Below are 20,463 nucleotides of genomic sequence, written 5' to 3'. Positions count from 1 at the left end.
TTCACATATAAGTTTTAAAATTTGTACATATTAATAGAGCATTATGATGGTTTGATAGATATTTAAAACGTATAATGTATAAATCAGGTAAAATTTGTGCATCACTTAATATATTTTTCATTTATTTAAGTTGAAATTTACATTTTAAAACTTACAGTACATTATCACTCTTATTTTAGTGCATCATTATGCCCCAGTCCCATGGGGCGTTGAACTGGGATCAGAAGACCTGGAAGTGACAACTGGAGGACAGGGGCACACAAAGAACGGCAGCCTGTCTGGAAGTCTGATCAGGCTGTAATTTTATTTTTTTTCATACAGACATTAATATACATAGAAGCAGGATGTGGAGAGGGGGATGACGTAGGGTCTTCTTTGTTTCTGGGGAGCATAGGTGTTCCCAGGGGGAGTACAGATGTCTTTCAGAACAGGATATTGAACAGTTCACAGAAGAATCAGGGCAGAACAGGTCACTATGTACCTGTCCATAAGATCTATTATTCATTTATTCTTATCTAAGTTAGTACTTTCCCACTAAAGCTACCTGTCTATAAGATATATTGTTCATTTGTTCTTATCTAGGCTGGTACTATCCCACCAGGGCTACCTGTCTACACGATCTATAGCTATCTGTTCTAGGGTTAGTGCTTTTCTACAAGAGACCAAGACTTTGTGTCAGCAGGCATGAATGGTTGACTTAGGCTTTTAGCTGGCTTAGGCCTATGGCTGACTTAGGCCATTAGTGTATAAGCAAGATTGCTTATACAACATTATTTATTTGTTCTCCCAAGGAAACAATTATCTTCATGAATATTTTGCAACATTTCCTTTTTCTGTACCTCTCTGGTTTACTTAGGTTTCTAAGGATGTTGGAATAAGTATATGTAACAATATCCAGCACTTGGGAGGCACAGAGGCCTGAATTCGAGACCAGCCAGGACTACACAGAGAAACCCTGTCTCAAAAAAACAAAACAAAACAAAAAAGATAGTAGTGATAAATTTGTGTCTTTTTATTAATATTAGCGAAAATTTTCAGGATTTGCTACCATACATTTGTGTTGATATATGATTCTGATTCAAGCTATAGCATCTACTTACAGAATTTAGTTATATAATTTACTTATTTAACAACTTAAATGAATGATGTTTCTTAATTTTGTCCTATCATTAATCATATAATGATGGAATTTCTCTGTAGTGTACTCTAGAGATACACAGAGATTAAAAAGTCGATGGGTACATGCTGAGAACTGTAATTATGGAGGTTGAGAGACTTCTCTATCTATTTACTAGTGAGAGTTGGTAGTTGAGTGTAGTTTGAATCTAAAGGCCTGGGAATGAGATTGTGGAATAAATTCCAGCCTAAAGTCAAATAAAATAAAATGTCCATGCTGTATTCTGGGTGTCTATCAGCTGCCAGCCTCGGATGGACCCTGCCATCCTTGAGTCACACTAACAATAGCTTTTATATCCAATGTATACTAAGAGTTTCTAGGCTTCTTTCCAGAATTTGGAAGCTTGGCTAGGTGAGGTCTTACCTTGAGCTCATCCTTCCCTTTATTCCAGTGCAAAAACAGGCTATTTTTTTTTTTTTTTTTTTTTTACTATTGAGAGTAGGTTTATTTCCCCTCACATACTCTATTGTGAATGTGGTTTCCTCTCTCTCTACTCCTTCCAGTTCCTACCCAGATCCACTCCCATCCAGATCTACTCCCTTTGTTTATGATTAGAAAACAAGCTTCTGAGGGACAATGACAAAATACCATAAAATAAAACAAAAACTATCACATTGGATTTGGACAAGGCAAACAAAGGAGATCAAGAGAAGACACAAAAATCAGAGACTCACTTGTGACCACACTCAAAAATCTCATAAAAACACTAAAGTGGAAATCACAACATGCCTGCAGAAGACACATGCAGACCCATGTAGGTCCTGTGCATGCTGTCACAGTCTCTGTTAGTTCAGGTAAACTTTGAGTATGTTGATTTAGAGGGACTTGTTTTCTTGGTGTCCTCTACCCACCCACTCTTGTTCCCATACTCCTTCTGCTTCCTCTTCTGTTCTGCTCCCTGAGCTCTCAGGGGAGGGATTTGAGAGAGACATCCAATTTAGGGTTGAATTTTCCAAGGAGACAACCTTTTCTTAATGATGATAATTTCCTTAACAAATACAACTTCTTTTCTAGCACATGCCTTATCTGTGTCATTAAATTTCCTTGTACTCCCAACCAAAGAATACACATGGACAGATCCATGGCTCCAGCTGCATAAATAGCAGAGGATTGTTTTATCTGGCATCATGGGAGGGAAGGCACTTGGTCCTGTGTAGGGTTGATGCCCTACCATAGGGAATTGCTAGGGCAGTGAGGCAGGAGTGGGTGTGTGGGTGGTTGAATACCATCATAGAATCAGGTGTAGGGAGGGATGGGATAGGGGGTTTTTGTAGGGGAAACTGTGATGGGAATAACAATTGAAATAGAAATAAATAAAATAATCAAATAAAAAATTAGAAAAATTTCCTGGTGCTCTTATTTTTCCCTAGTACATGATTTATTTCTTTTTGTATTGCCATACTTTCTCCTTTTTACTGTAGAGTGGTATAAGTATTATCAATAATAACCACACCACAGACTCAACATCCTAGAATCTTTTTGTTTGATTTTGAGGCAAGTTTTCTGCATTTCACAGCCCTGGCTATCCTTGAACCTGCTATATAGGTCTGGCTTACCTTGAGCATAGAGATTCACCTGCTTTTGCCTCCCAAATGATAGGATTAACATAGTGTTTATCACCGTTCTTGGCATCATTATGTAGTCTTGACACTTTGTGTGCCTATAGAAATTAGTTCATTACTTTTACATTTCACTGCAGGCAAATTGTTAGACCAAGAGCAGAAGGCAGCTAGATTCTCTTTGAAAACATGAGAACTCTCCCCAGTCCGGTTATGAATATTGCTTACTATTGAAATCTACCTCTGGAGGTACAACTCCAAAGTTCCCTTGTGTTTAGCACTACAGTCTTCTAGGCTCTACTAGAACAGCATGCCAGGCTTTGCTGACAGTGTTCCACCAATTTCCTAGTCCAAAATTTCAAAGTCTTGCATAATCCTTGGTGGGCAGGGGGAGAGAACCACAACAACAACCACATAAAAAACAACAACAACAAAAGCACCACTGTGGAAGAAGTTTTCTGCCCAATATATTTGCATCAGGAGCCCTGTCACTGAACCAGGAAGAGGGAGGAAGAGCTAGGAGTTGGGGGGAGAAGAAGGAGGAAGAAGCAAGATGTTGGAAGATGTATACCCAGATGTCTCTAGCAGACACAGGTCAAAAGGTTAGATAATTGGGATAAAAATTCTAATTATGTGGGCATCATGTATATTAAGTATTTGCTGACATATAAATACATTGGTTAACTTTAAGCATCTAGAGTTTTGATTTACTTGGTTGTTGGGTGGGGTGGCAGTTGACTGTGAGGTGGACTACCATCGTGTGGGGCTAGTGTGGCCCCACCAGAGAGCCTGTTGAGATGTGAACACCTAGCTGGGCCAAGGTAGCCTGCCTGTAGTGCTCAATTCTGTCAACATGATGCCAGAACCTGGAGCTGGCGGTCAACTTTGCCCCAGGGGTGCCGTTATTAGTGCGGGAACTTAGAGCTGGCAGCCAGGCAACTTCTGACTTATCTAATACCTGCTGCAACAGACCACCACCACAAACGAAAACAACAACTTGGTCTCTGGTACTAATTTCTGTATTAGGTACTTTTCTGTTTCTATGATAAAATACCATGACAAAGGAAAGGTATAGAAGGGCAGATGGGAATGATTCTGTACATCAGATGTCCTATTTTAGGAAGCTGGAATGAGCTACTTCTTAACATGTATAGGTTTGTTATATTTTCACATATTTTTTTACTCATACTTACTTGTCGTTTTCTCCCTGGTGATCTATTAAGCATAACCTTCTACACCTTGTGGCTGTGGTTCAATGATTGTACAGTATCTTTGCATATAGTTGTTCCTGACAAAATTTCAGGGCAAGAAATATACTGGATCCTTATAGCTTCTTGCATGCTCATTGGGTGATTAACCTAAACTGCTAAAAATTCACATTCTAGGCTCTTGAGACATATTTCATGAAATGAACTCTGTTATGTGCACCACAGTGACAACTGCACAGGGGTTTGATTAGTGTGTAAGAATGGGGCCGACAACAGTGGATTTCATCACATTCCTATCATTATTTGGCTCCCTTGCACTGTTTAAACAAATGGAGGCTGTGGCTACTAAAACTATTACAGTGGATAATGAAAATGCCATGCACATAGTTTCCAAATAGAGCATATCAAAATCTACCTGAACCTGGGAAGCCTACCACGACCTTCTTAAAATATTACAGGGTTCTTGCAAAAAAAAAAAATGTTGACTTTCTTAAATAAGTTACAAAAGTAGTCATGTCCTAGTCAGTAGGTATCTTAATTAAACAATTGGTTTTTGAAAACATTAATATGTATGCAAGGAGTTTTGTTCATATTTTGGATGAAAGGGCACTATCAGTAATCACATCAGAATAAGCCAAATTGTAACGCAGCAACATAAACAATGCCTTTGCTTCAACAGTATGGAAAGCACTTAGACTGGATAAAGAAGCTTGCATTAATAGTGGGAAGCTAAGACACCTGTGAAAAGGTTGTAACAATGTCCTGTGGCTCCAAGACTAACAGGAAGTTTAATATGCCCAATTCTGTACCTCTCCCACCAGACTTCGTCCATGTGCCATAAGGAGACTCACTGAGCTAATCAATGTCCATCTGAACTGAATAAAGATGTACAACCACCTATGGCCCCTGACATTGAAAAATAGCTTCAAGGGCTCTCTCTCAGGGTCAGCAACAATCCAGGGCTATAGCCAGTGTATAAAAGAGTATTTTATCTTTCTCACTGGCAACCCTGGGGTGGGTATGCAGCACTAGACTTGCTAGGTTCTAGAAATGTGGTTCTTACAATTGCAGTGGGCGTTCAAGCCATGTGTACAGGAATTTGGGGATCTAGTGTCTTAGGGACAGGGGGATTAACTTGGGGAAAAGGAGTCAAAGTTAAAAGAGAGTTACTTCTTTTCCTAGTGTAATTGATGAAGATTATAACCAAAATAATTTTAAAATAGTAATATCTTCAAATTATATATCAGTAGAATATTTTCAATTGACAAACAACGTTCTATTTTTCAATGGCTGTTAACTCTCTGTTCCCGAGAACCAAGAGTTTAGAAAGAGGACCAGAGAGAAATAGAGGATATGTCGCATTACATGGCCACAGCACAAGGGAACACCCTTTTTTAACTCTTTACCTAGAGTACAAGTCTTTTTCTGGTCTTACCAATACTTTTGCTGGTAATACTATTATTGTTTGTCACTTAGGGCCACAAAAATGACCTTCACAGTTACCATCTTCCATTTTAATTGGCCTTTGATCACCACTCTGGATAAGAAAATGTTCTGAAAATACTAAAATAGAGAGATGAAAAACATACTGGATCCATACAACCATTTGTAATAGACATTTCTATAAAATATGGGAAAAATTTGTTGTCTAATATAAAAATTATTATCTTTCAATAGAATTAAGGTACCTGTGCTTCTAAGATTGGAAAAGGTTGAAGATGGTTTAGAGTTTTGTAGGTTTGGTATATGATAGCCAAATTTATACACATGAAAACCGGTAATTTCCCAATAAACATCCATGCTATTTTTAATCATATGATTGACTGATTCCCCTATTTGAGTTGTCAGTGGCCAATAAATGGTGAGCAACTGTAACATCTTAAAATGTCTGCACAGCAGCAATTGGATGTCCTAACTACTTAAGTGAGCCTAGTAATCCCTCCTTGTATTTAATTTAAATGTATTCCCAGGCAAGAAACTTCCAGAACAACTCTACGATCTCAGTTATCAAAAAGACAGACGAGATCACAGTCTTGTAGCACAGGCTTTTAATCCAAGAACTCAGGAAGCAGAAACAGGTGATTTTCTGTAAATTTGGCATCAGTTTGGTCTGCAGAGCAAGAACAAGACTAGCTTCCAAACAGTAAGACCCTTTGTATAAGTCAGCATTCTTTAGAGGAACAGAAATGATAAAATAGTCAAGTTATATTTTTACAGGATATTTACTTATTCATTTATTTGGTTTTCAACAGAAGTATTTTCTGTGTAGTCCTAATTGTCTTAAAATTCATTCTGTAGACAGAGGTAGCCTCAAACTCAGAAATCCACCTGCCTCTGCTTCCCAAGTGCTAGATTAAAGACATGTGCCACTATGTCTGGCATAAAATGGGATTTATTAGCAAGGCTCCCACACTGTGGTCTGAGTAGACCAACAGTCACTGTCTTCCAAAAGAAAGGGCAAGAATAAAAAGGTTGTTCAGCCGGGTGGTGGTAGCACACGCCTTTAATCCCAGCACTTGGGAGGCAGAGGCAGGTGGATTTCTGAGTTCGAGGTCAGCCTGGTCTACAGAGTGAGTTCGAGGGCTACACAGAGAAACCCTGTCTCAAAAAAAAATAAAAAATAAAAAAAAAAATAAAAAATAAAAAAATAAAAATAAAAAGGTTGTTCAGTAGTTCAGTGAGTGTGAAGAATGCCTTAGCTGATCTTCAGTATTCACTGGAATTGTGAAGTAGTCTTGTGCCAAGGAAGTGTTAATGAACCCCAAAACACCAAACAGGAGCCAATCTGAGGCAATCACATTGGGGCCATTATTAAAGCTCAAGCTTGGGCTCTACCCATTGCCAACATGCAGGACTGCTTGATGGAGAGGAACTCTGAATATCTATTAGGTAATGTTTTTTTAGCAAATGGGAGTGAAAGTGTTTCTAGCCTGACAAGCATCTAATTTAAGAGTTACTATGGTTTTTAACATAATTAGCTGCTGCTGGGAGTAAAACCTTAACCTTAACTTCTTCCCTCTGCATTGGTCTGTGTTTGTTAGGCAGGGTGATGGCTTGTAGGGGATTAACCTGGAAATGCTGGATTTGTTGGCACAGATTAATTTAGAGAGGCAAGTCTTGTTGTAGTTAGCCTAGCAACTGGAGCTATGCTCAGGTTTTGTTTGAGGATAATTTAGAAACTAGTGCTAGATACAAGCATGTTAGTTTACTTGAGTTTAACTTCTCTAAAATGGAATCTGAACTTGGTATCTCAGTCACTAACACCAGCTAAGAAATGCCTCAGGAGGAGGATACATTAACTTGGCAGTGAGAGTGAGGAAAAGAAGGAGTTAGGAAAAAGCAAAAGCTTTCTTCAATGTCCTTTTATGTGTGCTTCTACCAAAAGTTGGGATACAGATTAATTTATGCTTGGTCTTACAACCTCAAATGAGCAGATCAAGAAAAATCCATTTCTGGGAGGTGGTGGCCTCAGGTCATTCATTGATCCTTGCACTCAGGAGGCAGAGGCAGAGGCAGAGAGGAAAGACGGAGGAGAGGCAGAGGAGAGGTAGAGGCAGGCCCATCTCTGAGTTCAAGGCTAGCCTGGCCTACATAGTGAGTTCCAGAACATTCAGGGCTATACATAGAAACTTTATCTTGAAAAACAAAGACAAACACACAAAGCAAGAATAATCCATCATAGTTTTTTCAAAATATTTGGGTTTTGGATGATTCCAGATGTGGTCAAATGACAACCAAAATTAGCCATCAGATTCTCTATAAAAAAAAAAATTAAAAGGACAGACAAAAATGGTAAGATGGATTCTTAGCAATGCTTTGAGCTATAACCTGAGAGTTATCAAAATATGACACATAATTAATACTAAGACACAATTGAGAAGGTCACACTCACTGCTCTGAGCATCTCTCCTTCTCTTAAACTGTGTGCTTAAAATATGTTAAACATAACTTTTAAAAAATGTTTGGCACAAACCTTCAATCTCAGCATTTAGGGTGCAGAGATAGGCAGATCTCTGAGTTCCAGGCCAGCCAGATCTAGTGTATGTGTTCCAGGACAGTTGTGGTAACAGAGGGAGACACCGGCAAAAAAAAAAAAAGGAAAGGGGTACACTGTTATCCTTCTTTGGTAATCTCACAATCACAATCCTCCTCTGGAGTGTGTCATGCCTCACTTTCTTATAATTCCTGTGCTTAAAATCTATTTCAACTGCATCCATGTTTCATATTAACTTGTCCTGAAACTATCTTTTGAGCTGAACCACGAATGCTGTATTTGCTGGTGTCAAGTACTCTGAAAACAATTGCCTTAGGCACATACATAACAGATTCTATCAGTCATTGCCTCTGTTGGAATCAGAGCAATGTTGTATACCTTCTCCTCACAATTCAATAACCAAAAATGTATCCTGGTATCATAAAGTGACTTCATAACAGGTGAGGTTACTTCATTTTGGTTCAAACCTAGAGACATTTTATTTCACATTACTGGGATAGACAGGCCTACCTGTGGTGAAGACAATGGCTATCTGTAAATGGGGTGCCTGACACCTAGAGCTGTGTCCTTACTCTAAAATACTGTAAGGCATCACCAAGACTGCAACCTTTTCTCAAAGAAAGAAAGAAGGAAAATGGAGGTACTTAATTGATACAAGACAGTAGAGGTGAGGTGGTCAGGAAACTCCAGACTTGTAACTATGGTGGCTCCTTTGGCAACTGTTACCCTCAGTTTCCTGAAAAGGCCTGGGAAGCAAGTGTGAGCATCCCCATATCTTTCAGACAAAGTGTTTGAAGAGAACAGAGGTATACTATATATTCCAGGCCTGAGTGCTAGCTAGAAGTAGGGCTGTTGAGTCTTCCCTCCAGGTTGGCCTCATTCTATAAATGTCCCTGCATGAACATTCCCTGGCCTATTTTCCTCTGGCTGGCCCACAATGGCAGTATCAGAGAGAGAGAGATGGGATACTATCAGAACAAAAGTCCATCAGTCCTTAGTTTCAAGCTGCCAGACATTTGTCAGAGGAGGAAAAAGCTAGTTATCTTAGAAGCTTGCCATCTTTACTACCTAGCCATGGTCCCTTTCTGTCTGCATCTCAGGGAATCTAACTCCTAGTCCCTCACTACTGGGACCTAGCAGGAGAGGAACCATAGCCATTTGCTTTTAATTTAACAAGTTTTGGAGTGTCTTGGGGACTACTTTTAAACTCCTTGTGAGTTACTGTTTTCTAGTAATAGGAATATGCTCAATTAGCAATTTCCTAAGATTGTGTCTCATGTGAAGTGTACGGATTTGTCAGAGTGTAGAAGAAATCCTGGGGTGTTTGGCCATGCCCTCAGAACCCAGAGACCTAACATGCAGTCTCACCTCCTATTAACCTCCATGGTGGGTCATGTAAGGTACAGATAGAAGATGTGACTAACCTGCCTCTGTCTCGAAATTTACATATTAATGAATTACCTAAAGGCCGAGGGGGCATAGATAACTAAATTTTCATCATCTCCCTAGCCCCTCCTCTTTCCCCACTCCCCAATATAATGGGGCCCCTCCTGGCATTGTAGGGAAGAGCACTTCATCCAGATACATCATCATGGCCAATAAAACTTCCATGTCTTCGATTCCAAGTGTCTCCTGGAACTTTGGACTCTCTTGTGTAAGTGGGAAACTCGCCTCCCCTGCGTTCCCTGTTGCAGCTGTCCTTGGGGCTCCCCAGCAGCAGTGGCCTATGCACCTGCGCCTTTGCGGGCTGCCTCCATTCCTGTTCCAGGGACTCCCTCCCCCACCATCAGGCCACTCTGGGTACCTGCGCCCCTGGTCCCGGGACCCTGCCATCACTGCGGCCGAACAGCCACCCCCCCCCCCACCAAGCACGCAGTGCATGCGAGTTCTTTTCCTTGACCTGTGGTTCGCAGGCGGCTTGTGCCACTGAGTCCCACGGACTGCCGACTACACCATGGCCCTGGGACTGTCCCCAGACCTGTCCTGTGCCCTTCAACGTGAGGCACAGACACCCACAGACTTCAAGAATGAACCAGCCACTACCGCCAAGCAAGTACTTCCAACAGGGCGAGGAGTCTAAACTCTCCTGTTTCCTCAGTGAACCCCATGCATTCCCTGCCTCCATTCTGCTGCAGCGTCCATAGACCCCCAGAACAGAGGCCAATATCAGCATGCTGGCTTGTCCAAGCACAGCGCCACATGCCCCCCACCGTCTCTGTCCTGCTGTGTTTCCCCCTCATTGTGTTTGGGGCCCAGAATAGAGATTCCAATTCAAGAGCCTGCGCCCTCACCCACTGAAATCTTGCTGAGTTCATTCCCGCCCAAGTACGATTCCTGCTGCGTCTACTTGGCACGGTGTGAGATGAACACAACCAAGCTTTCTGTGCCCGCTTCTGCTCCACTGCAGTGATCTCCGCCTCCCTGAGACATCTGCTCCAGACAGAAGATGTGGACAAACCCCTGCCCTTGTGCTTGCGTTGCTGGGGCCATCATATTCCTCCCTGCTAGCAGTGGACAATGTGTGCAGAGCCAGCTCCAAAAGCGCTCCCCACTGGAGCCTGTGAAAACTGTGAGTACAAGTCTCTCTGTCCGCCTCCACTCTTTCTCCTTCTCGTGTTCCTGGCTAACGTCTTTTCTCTAACTGTTAACTACAGTCTAACTCCTGCCTAGTTCAAAAAGACTAGGTCTCTCTCTCCACGTGTCCTCCAACACAAAGACAAGATGGCAGAGACTCCTTAATCTCCATTCTTTTTCCCTCCCCCTTCATCTTTCTCACAACTGAAAGCGCCTGAGCTCTGCCTGCCAGCTTCTCCCAGGAGCTGCTGGCTCCATGCCAGCCTCCAGGTGTCTCCCTCCCGTGTCTCAGACCTTGACACAGAATCTCACTCCTTCTGACTCTCTTATCAAGCCCCTATGTCTCTTGCTTTGAGCTTTTCTTCAAAGTTGGCCTTTCTTCTCTTTCTCTAAGAAAAACAAAGGGGAAATACCCTGGCTTCTAGCAGGCCCCTCCCCCACTGCTTTTAAACCCTTCATTAATACTTTTCTCCCAAACAGGATTACTTACAGTAATGTTTGTGCTTCTAAACCCCAAATTTTCTTGCTTTTATTTAAATGTTTTCTTTTTTCCCTAACAGGAATCTCTAAAACAACAATGGTCATGATTTTCAATAAAAAATTTTGCCTTTTGTTTTAATATTTCCTTTTCTCTCTAATACTTGTTATATATGTCCAACACTTTCTTCAACTTTTTAAAAATTTCTTCAAGGTTCAAAAGCCATCTAAATCTACTTCCACAGGTTAAATCAACATGCTGATCACCATCTTTCAGCTTTTAATTAACAACTAATTTCCTTTCACAGACAAACTGTTGATGCTTATCCTAGGTACATGATTAACACAATGTTTTTCTCCTCCAGCCATCCAAAAACAGACTCAAAGATACCTTCCAGGACTAAAATTTCCTCAAACACCTTTGCCTTTCCAAAATGTACATGCTCCCAAGTAATTTAATGCTCAATATCCAGGCTTTCCAGGCATCTCCCCACCAGAGATGCTGCTTCCCTGTGATTATACCCACAGATCCAGCAGAGACAATGCCATCTTCTGGAACCTGCCTGAGAAGCCAAGCTGCCTCCCCTCCAGACATCTCAGACTGCAGACTCCAGACACATGCTGACACTGAGACCCAGAGACACCACCACCTTCTGGAACCTGCCAAGCTGCCTTCTCCCAGCCATCTTGCATGACTGAAGACCCAGAGATGCTCACTAAGAGACAGAAACACACGCTGAGATGTAAGACAAATCCAGACCTTCCAGCTGCAGATGAACTCTCTTGCCAAAGTCACATAGCTGAAGTAACATGTTAATGAGGAAAACTTAATGTTTATTTAGATTAATCAGATGTCATTACTCTCGAATTGTACAATATGTATTTAATATGTATTTAATTATTAATTATTTAATTAATATGTATTTAATATGTATTTAATTGATTCCTTGCTTTCCCAAACTTCAATTCCCATTACCCTTGGCTTGGTTATGCTACACCCCCCGGCCTGTGTAGTGTTTTCTTTTGACTTCTTCATCCAAAATTTTCACTACAGATGACACCTCTCCTAATACAGGGAATTATGGGTGGTGAACTATGAGAAAAGGTCAGATGCCTGGTAGAAGAGTTTTAGAACCCTGGCACCCTGGGGATACCCACTGGGATGGAAGGTGATTCAAGCTCTTCCTAGGCCTCCGACTCTCTCAGCTTCAGCCCTCCTCAGTCCCTCCCATAGAGAGACCCACAGTCATTGGTCACATGGGAGTAACACCCACACATGTGGCCTACCTATATCTCCTATAAATGGCACCTTCAGAGATGCCCCCTTTTTTTTATGAAAGAAGAAAGTGGGATGTCGGACCTGTCCCATGCCCCACGAGAGTTTTAAACCACAGGGATTTGAGGCATGCACTCTGTTTCTGACCCACATCAGTTCTCTTTAAAAAACACTAATACTTGTGTGGTGGATAACAGCACATGACCTGCCAGGCAGAACAGAGTAGGAAAAGACAAGACTAATGTCTGGTGCTCTGGTCCCTGGCTGCCAATCGACCCCCCCCCCAAAACCCTGATGCTCACTGATGTTCCTCAACCCTGCCTGAGTACCAGGCTTCACATCCATAGCCTGTCCTTCCATTTTCCATCTCCTATTAAAGTTACATACCTGTATTTTTTTAAAGACTTTTTTTTTAATTATCTAAGGTTTTTATCCTCTCAAGGGTTTTTAGAATATCTGTCCTTTAAACCATCAGTTCCTTATTGTGACAAATTTATAGACCTGGGCTGAGAATGGCTTAGTCAATGTCTATTCCTGTGAAAAGATACGATGATGACCAAAGCAACTTATAGGAAATATTTTATTCTCTACTTGTTTACAGCTTCATAGGGTTAATCCTTTAAGATCATGGCAGGAAGCATGGCAGTACGCAGGCAAGTACAGTGGTGAAGTAGTTGAGAACTTTACATTCTGAGCTGCAGAAAGCAGTCTGAGAAAGAGACTCTGGGCTTCTAAAACCCCAAAGCCTCTGTTTCCCAGGTGGCAATGGAAGAATAAAGAAATTCAAATTGATTTTAAGATACCTAGTGACTTCAAGGACAGATTAAACTCCAAGAGACAATGTCTCAACGAACAAACAACCATTAAACCCCAAATTTATTCCAGATAGTCTCACTAGAAAAGGAAGCTTCTTAGCAAAACAGCTTCAAGAGAACACAGGCCAGTATTGGAAGCATCAGGAGTCAAGGTGGGCAGCTCTTCTAACCTTCTAACTTCTTGCACAAGGACACAAATAACAGCACAGAAAAAGAAGTTTGCATATCCTGAAGTCAGAGGGACTAAATGTTGAGAACAAATCTATATGTCTCCCTATTGCAAAGTAAATGTGGCAGGCCTTAACTGGTTTTAAATGTCTCTGCTGTAGAAAAAAACAGAAAAGAGCTGGATTTTGGAGTTCAGGGTATCACCCAGGTTCTAAGCGGTAAAAGAATCATTATCCCAGCTGTGAAATGAGAGTCTTGGGATTTATATTTTACAATATGTACTATCAACCCACAACCTCTACATGTCCACAAGAGTTACATTCATGCTGCATTTCACTGACATTTCAAGCTAAGGTCCTATGTGTGCACTGCCACATGGAGGAAAAACTTTTGGCCTCTCTTTCCATAGAGAGTCGTATCTACTTTTTTGTTTCTTTTTTTGTTTTTTGTTTTGTTGTTTACCATGTAACAAAACCTTTATTAACATTTATAACAGAAGTACAGCTATTATTGAAACTTGTAATTTCTAAACTTAAATTAGGGCAAATGGCTAGAGTGCAGAGCAATGCCATCATTGCCCACTGGGAATCCAGACTGATAATTAATAGCCACTCCTCAGATGGAGGACCAGGTGCAAGGTCGACTCTTTCTGGATGTGGTAATCAGAGAGGGTGCTGCCATCTTCCAGCTGTTTGCAGGCAAAGATGAGCCTCTGTTGATCAGGGCTCTTTATCCTGGATCTTGTCCTTCACGTTCTAGGTGGTGTCACCTCTAGGGTGATGGTCTTGCTGGTTCAGGTCTTCACAAAGACTTGTATTTTGACCTGTTAAAGAATGTAATGAAAGCACAAACCACCCAGTGCTTCGAAACACCCTCACGGAAGGACTGCCAAAAGGGACAAAGCCTCTTGTCCTACTTTTTCTTTTATTATTTTTTCTGAGACAAGGCTCAGACTGTCCTTCAATATATGTTGTAGTTCAGAAGCTCTTCAGGCTTGTGATTCTCCAGTGTAAGCCTCCATACTGGTGAGATTAAAGGCATTCAACAGCTTGCCTAGTTTCCAATTGTTTATTAATGTAGGAAGAAGGTTTCAGTCTTAAATGTCCTTATAAACTTTATTTCACTATTTCTAACTTTCTACTTGCAATTAATTGTAAATACATGTTTTTTGTTTGTTTGTTTGTTTGTTTGTTTGTTTTGAGACAGGGTTTCTCTGTATAGTCCTGGCTGTCCTGGAACTCACTCTGTAGACCAGGCTGGCCTCAAACTCAGAAATCAGCCTGCCTCTACCTCCCAAGTGCTGGGATTAAAGGCGTGTGCCAACACCACCTGGTCATGGTTTTCATTATAACATCTTTTTCTTTTTTTAATTTTATTGAAATTACTTTTCATACAATATATGGTGATCACAGTTTCCCTTCCCGTAACTCCTTCTCAATCTTCCCTACTTTGCCACTTCCTCACCCACACAACTCCATGGCTTCTATTTTTCTCTCTCTCTTTAGAACACAAACAAAAGCATACTAACTTTAAAAATACAAGAAACTTGTATATGCATGTTCACATACATACACAAAAACAGGATCCATAAAAACACAAGATTGGAAATTGTATTTAGGGCAGCAAGACAAAAAATACCCAAGCAAAAAAATATGAGACCAAAAAAGATCTACAAAAATACTATTGAGTAAAAATACCTTTTTTTCCTTTTGTGATGGCCACTTACTGCTAAGCATGGGCACCTACCTACCCTTAAAAGTGGTTAATATATCCAGTGAAACTCTATTGGAGAGAATTATTTTTTCTTTTTCATGCAGATGTCAATTGGAGATAGCTTCTTTGTTAGGGGTGTCAGCCTGTGTTTAGTTGCTCTTGTCAGTGTTAGGAGCTGTAATGACTATTCCTAGTTGTCAACTTGACTGTATCTGGAATGACCTACAATCCAGAATTGGAGTTCACCTCTGATTCAGATCTTGAGGCTGGAAGACACAAGTTTGTGACCCGGATCTTGCCTTGAAGTTCCTGAGGCATAGTGGCCATGAAAAACTTATGCCTAGGAAAGTAGTACATGCCTTTAATCCCAGGGGACTAAGGCAAGGAGATCTCCGAGTTCAAACTCAGCCTGGAGCAAAACAAATACCAGATCCAGGGCTGATGGTACACACCTTTAATCTGGGCCACACCTTCTGCCAGAGGCCTATATAAGGACATTGGAAGAAGTAAGGTACGTTGTTCTTCCCAGCTTTCATTTCCTTCTCAGCACATTTATTGGAACATACTTTTGTGGTGGACCAGCTAAGACAACTAGCCTTGTAGGGCTAGGAACTACTAGATTCTTAGACTTCTAATTCACAGCTGACTGTTTCTCTGGAAGTGAACTACAGACGGTAAGTCATCATAATAATTTCTCTCAATATGGAAAGACATTCCATGCTTTCTATGACTCTAACTAAGAACAGAACCTTATTTGACTTGAATCTGTGGTGACCTTTTATATGCTATTCTAGTTCCTGTGAGTTCAAATGTGCAACAGTCATGCTATGGCTGGAAAACAGTATCCTTAGAGTCATCCATTTCCCTCTGACTCTTGTACTCTTTCTACTTCCTCTTCTGCATGAGTATGTATATTTTGATGAACATTAAAATAGCTATATCTGCTTAGTTTGAGTCCATTTGCTTGGAATGCCATTTTCTATCCTTAGACCCTAAGATAATATCTACTCATGATGGTAGGGTGCGATTCGTGAATGCAGCAGAAAGATAGGTTCGGTTTCTAATTGAATTTTCTAGTCTTTGACTTTGGGGGGGGGAGAGGGAGATTGAGACAATATTGAGAGTTATCAATGAGTAATGTATTTCTGTTATTTTTGTTTTTATGATGTGGAGCTAGTCCCTCTTTTTTGGTTTACTGGTCTGGGATTGTTTGTTTTATTGGTTATGGTGTAGTGTCAGGGAAATGTTAGCAATCTCCCCGAAAATCCGATCTAATTCAATCACAGTAAGGCCTTTTTATTTTAGCTAGCTAGGGCCCCTCAGGACACCATAGAACCAATGTCATGCAGGATGGTTTGTTTTGTTTTGTTTGTTTTGTTGTTGTTGTTGTTGTTATGAGGAGCCCAAAATATCTATTGGGGCAAGACTTTATAGTAAGCAGCAAGTCCAGGGTGAATGTGCAAACATCTAATTGAGAAGTTACTGTAGTCTTTAACAGAATTGCCTGGTGCTGAGAGTCATATCATTCATTAATTTCTATTTTTCTCCAAATTGGTAGTCATTAGGCAGGGTCTGGGCTGATTGCCTGGGAGCGTAAATCTGTTTGTGGTAATAACCTGGGAAAGCAGTTGTTGTTCAGGGTGTAACCTAGAGACACAGGTCTTGTTGGGGGTGAGCCTTGAGACAGGAGCTAGGTTTGGGTCTTATTGGGGGTAACTTTGTAACTAATGCTAGGTACAGGCCTGTTAGTTTACCTGAGTTAAAACTTAGGTCAGAATCTCTAAAATGGAGTCTGAATATAAAGATTTGACCTCTCAATATTTAGCTCTTCAAACTGAAGTTTTTCTTTTAGTTTTGTTGTTGTTGATGTTAGTTTTGTTTTTTGTTTGTTTGTTTTTTGTAGAGCTGGATTTTTGTATCGTTTTGTATCTTGATAATCATCTTCTTAAGGTTCTAAAAACTGTCTTTTATGATTTTTGTTGAAAGTATTTTCTGTGCCTTTGACCTTGTTTTATTTCTTCTATTATTAGGATCAAAAATAAGATTACATACATGCTTTTCAAAAGATATATCATTAGACGAGAGTTTTTAAATTGTTTGTATTCAGGTGTGTGAAAGATTAATGGCTTAGTTACTAGGATAAGAACATAGATCCGTGTGTAATTATATCATGATTATATAGAGAAAAGTAGAATATGTAATTCTAGCTGGGCAGTGGTGGTACATGCATTTAATCCCAGCACTCAAGAGGTAGAAGCAAGCAGATCTCTGAGTTGGGGCCAGCCTGGTCTACAGAGTGAGTTTCAGGACAGCCAGGGCTACACAGAGAAATTATGTCAGAGCAGCCAAATATGTATATAATTCTAAATTAAACCAATATTGACAAAGGGGTTCATAAGTGGTTATGATATGAGCATTATTTACCAGAAATGACATGAGATTTAACATCTCTTTTAACATCTATGTGTTATATTAACACACGTATGTGATTTTTATAAAGTCTATAGTGTTTCAAGTATTTTATTGATAAGCTTTCTATTTAAAATTTGGTTTGTTTGTTTGAGAAAGGGTCTCCAAAGTTAACTCTGGCTTGTCCACTCAGATAGATCTGCCAGTCTCGCCCTCCATGGTGCTGGGATTAAAGGAGTATACCACCACTACCAACCCTGACAAACATAAAAATATTCTCTAACTTTATCCTGCACAAAAATGATCACTTGGTGATGAAGGCCATGTACACCTTTAATCCCTACACTGGGATGACAGAAGCAGGAGTTCCTGTGAGTTCCAGGCAAGTCTAAGCTCCACAGCAAGAATATGTATGAAAATATTTCAGCAAAACTGTGTATGGAAATATTTCTATACAGAAACATTTATTTATATTCTTTTAGAGTACATTTGGAGCTGTTAAACCATAGAGAAAAAAGGGATGATATATAATATTGATACAAAAACTTTGAGATAATGTTTATGCTGAGTAGATTAGTTGTGTCTTTGTTCAGTATACATATATCAGAATATTCAATCATTCTTTATAGACAATTATTTATGTGGTTTTGTGTATTTTTGTTTTGGAGACAGGGTTTTACTGTGTAACCGTTTTTGGATGTCCTTGAAATAGCTCAGTTGACCAGTCTGTCCTCAAACTCTGAGGCATACTAGCCCATACCTCCCAAGTGTGTGGGATTAAAGGTGTATCCACCATGCCAGACTTATAGACAGCTTTTTTTAAAGAGACTATTGTCACCTCATTTAAAAGTTTATTTCCCTATTAACAGTATCAATGATATGTTTGCTTTTGTTTAAAGACTTAGTACTCCCAAAATCCCGTGGGTATGAGAGAGGATCTCCTGTGGATTGCCAACTGATCATTTTATCCATATGAGTAAAATCTATTGCCCAGCTTCTAAAATGGTTTGGAATATCTATTAGATGATTTATTCTCTGAGAGTTTTATACTCATTAGTTTATCTGTGGGTTAGATTATATGATAATTATCTTATCTCTTATTATAAAAAAAAGGATTAGGTGAGAGAGAGAAAGAGACATTGCCATTTCCTGCAACTCAAGCCTTGTCTGCATCTCTGACGTGGAGTCTTTAGGACAAACTATACAACCATGGAGAGGCCTTCGGGAAGCTCAGTCTCAAGCCAGCCTTTAATAGTGAGTACTCAATTCACATTGATTGTGGGATGTCCATCCTTGTTTTTTCTTTGTATTTAAACCTCCTTAATTTAGTGCAATGTTGTACTTGACATAAGTTGGTGTCCTGTGGATAGCTATTATAGTATTTGATGGAAGAAATGTAACATGTACTTCAACAGACCATAATGACCAGGCTTTGCTCTGTGAAATGCATTGTTGGATGACTTTTATCTTTGTATAAACAGCTAGTGTTCTTGTACAAACTTAAATCATATATTTCTGCACTAGTGATGTCAGTGTGTTACTGAGGTAGGGTTGGAGCATCAGCAAACAGTAATCATAAGAAAGAAAAGAATAGCATCCTTCAAGGAAGATGGAGGGAATCTATATGTAACTTCTTTGATAAAGAACCTCAACTTCCTATCCTTGATAGTCATATGAGCTAGATGTCCTAAAAGCCTGGTAAATAGTGTTTATTTCAACAGTCTTAGGGAGCTAGCCCATGTTGTGATTTGAGACCTATTAATTCAGAGAATGGATATTAGAAGATCCATAAACCTAAAAAAAAAGTAATCCCCATAACCAGTAGTGTATTTCATTCTATGTTTAAACTTCACTTTGTTTTCAAAGGGAACACTCACAAGAAGTATGTTACCCTATAAATTACAGAAGAGAAGAGAGACCCTGCGTGCCAAGACCAAGATAAAGGCCAAGCCCAAACACAGATCTGGTGTTACTCCCAAAGATCCTATAAGGCTGACTAGTTGCATCTTCCCAAAGCCTGTGACCATAATAACTGCACACCCTGGGAATAAAACCAGGTACAGGAAAGGTGAAGAAAATCTGGAGAAACCCCAGCAGCTCTGTGCACTGAACAGACTCCAGAAACATCTAGTTGAAGACAGAGAAACTTCATGTCCATCGAAACTTACAAACCCTGTAGAAAAACCTGCACTGGGAATACAGGATGAAGCCAAGGACCAAAACAGTGTTGAGGATCAGCTCAGTTGTGGAGAAGTCACCTCTGTACAACCCCCATGCTTGGAAAACACTGAACAAGTAGATCTTCAGCTGTCACCATCTTTCTCCAGTCGAGGGGTAACACTGCCATTGCCTCTTCATCTGTCACCATCTTACTGCATACAAAAAGTAACAACTTCAGACATCCAGAGACAGATCTGGAAGGTAAAGAAAGCCAGGAAAAGACTGGCAGAGGCCTTGGAGGCAGACAGGCTTGCCAGAGAGGAAGAGAACATGAGGAAGTAAAGATGAGAGACCTGTTGTAGCTTCTGAAAGTTCTTGAAGGAACTTTTTTGTTTAGGTTTTGTTTTTTTTGTTTTGTTTTTTGTTGTTGTTGTTGTTTTTGTTATTGGTTTTTTTTTTTTTTGGCGTGGCTGTTTTTGAGCTTACTCTGTAGACCAGGCTGGCCTTGAACTCAGAAATCCACCTTCCTCTGCCTCCCAAGTGCTGGGATTAAAGGCGTGCGCCACCACCACCAGGCTGGTTTTGGTTTTTTAAGACAGGGTTTCCAGATGTAAATCCTGGTTGTCCTGAAATCATGTCTCTGCCTCCATAGAGTTGAGTTTAAGGGCAAGTGCCACCAGCACCCAGCATGTATGTTACTTGTATGTCTTTAGATAACAAATTTAATGTACTCAAGTCATTCCTTTTTATGCTTTTGGAAAGGCATAAAACATAATCAGTAGTATTTTAAATAATGGTGTTTCCAGTTTGGATAGAAATTCTGTAAGAGAGCTAGCTCCCAAACACATAGACCCTTCTTTCTCATCTAAATTCTATAAAATAAAGTGTTCCCTTTGCTATTTGGTTTGCTATCCCAGAGTTCTACTGTGGATC

At 40.2% G+C, this 20,463-nt stretch overlaps 1 protein-coding gene across 1 annotated transcript; it reads left to right on the top strand.

Annotated features, from left to right (window-relative positions):
- Positions 1 to 18,579: 18,579 nt before the first annotated feature.
- LOC114633444 (methyl-CpG-binding domain protein 3-like 2B) lies at positions 18,580 to 19,872 on the top strand. Its single transcript, XM_028782014.1, has 2 exons — positions 18,580 to 18,624; positions 19,237 to 19,872. Exons 1-2 carry the CDS (start codon positions 18,580 to 18,582, stop codon positions 19,870 to 19,872), a joined length of 681 nt encoding a protein of 226 aa, XP_028637847.1.
- Positions 19,873 to 20,463: the final 591 nt, after the last annotated feature.

This window comes from Grammomys surdaster, unplaced genomic scaffold, assembly GCF_004785775.1.
Source record: "Grammomys surdaster isolate TR1022 unplaced genomic scaffold, NIH_TR_1.0 660, whole genome shotgun sequence".
NCBI lineage: Eukaryota > Metazoa > Chordata > Mammalia > Rodentia > Muridae > Grammomys > Grammomys surdaster.
The sequence above is the reverse complement of the archived record's forward strand: the minus strand, read 5'-3'. Positions and strand labels throughout refer to the sequence as shown.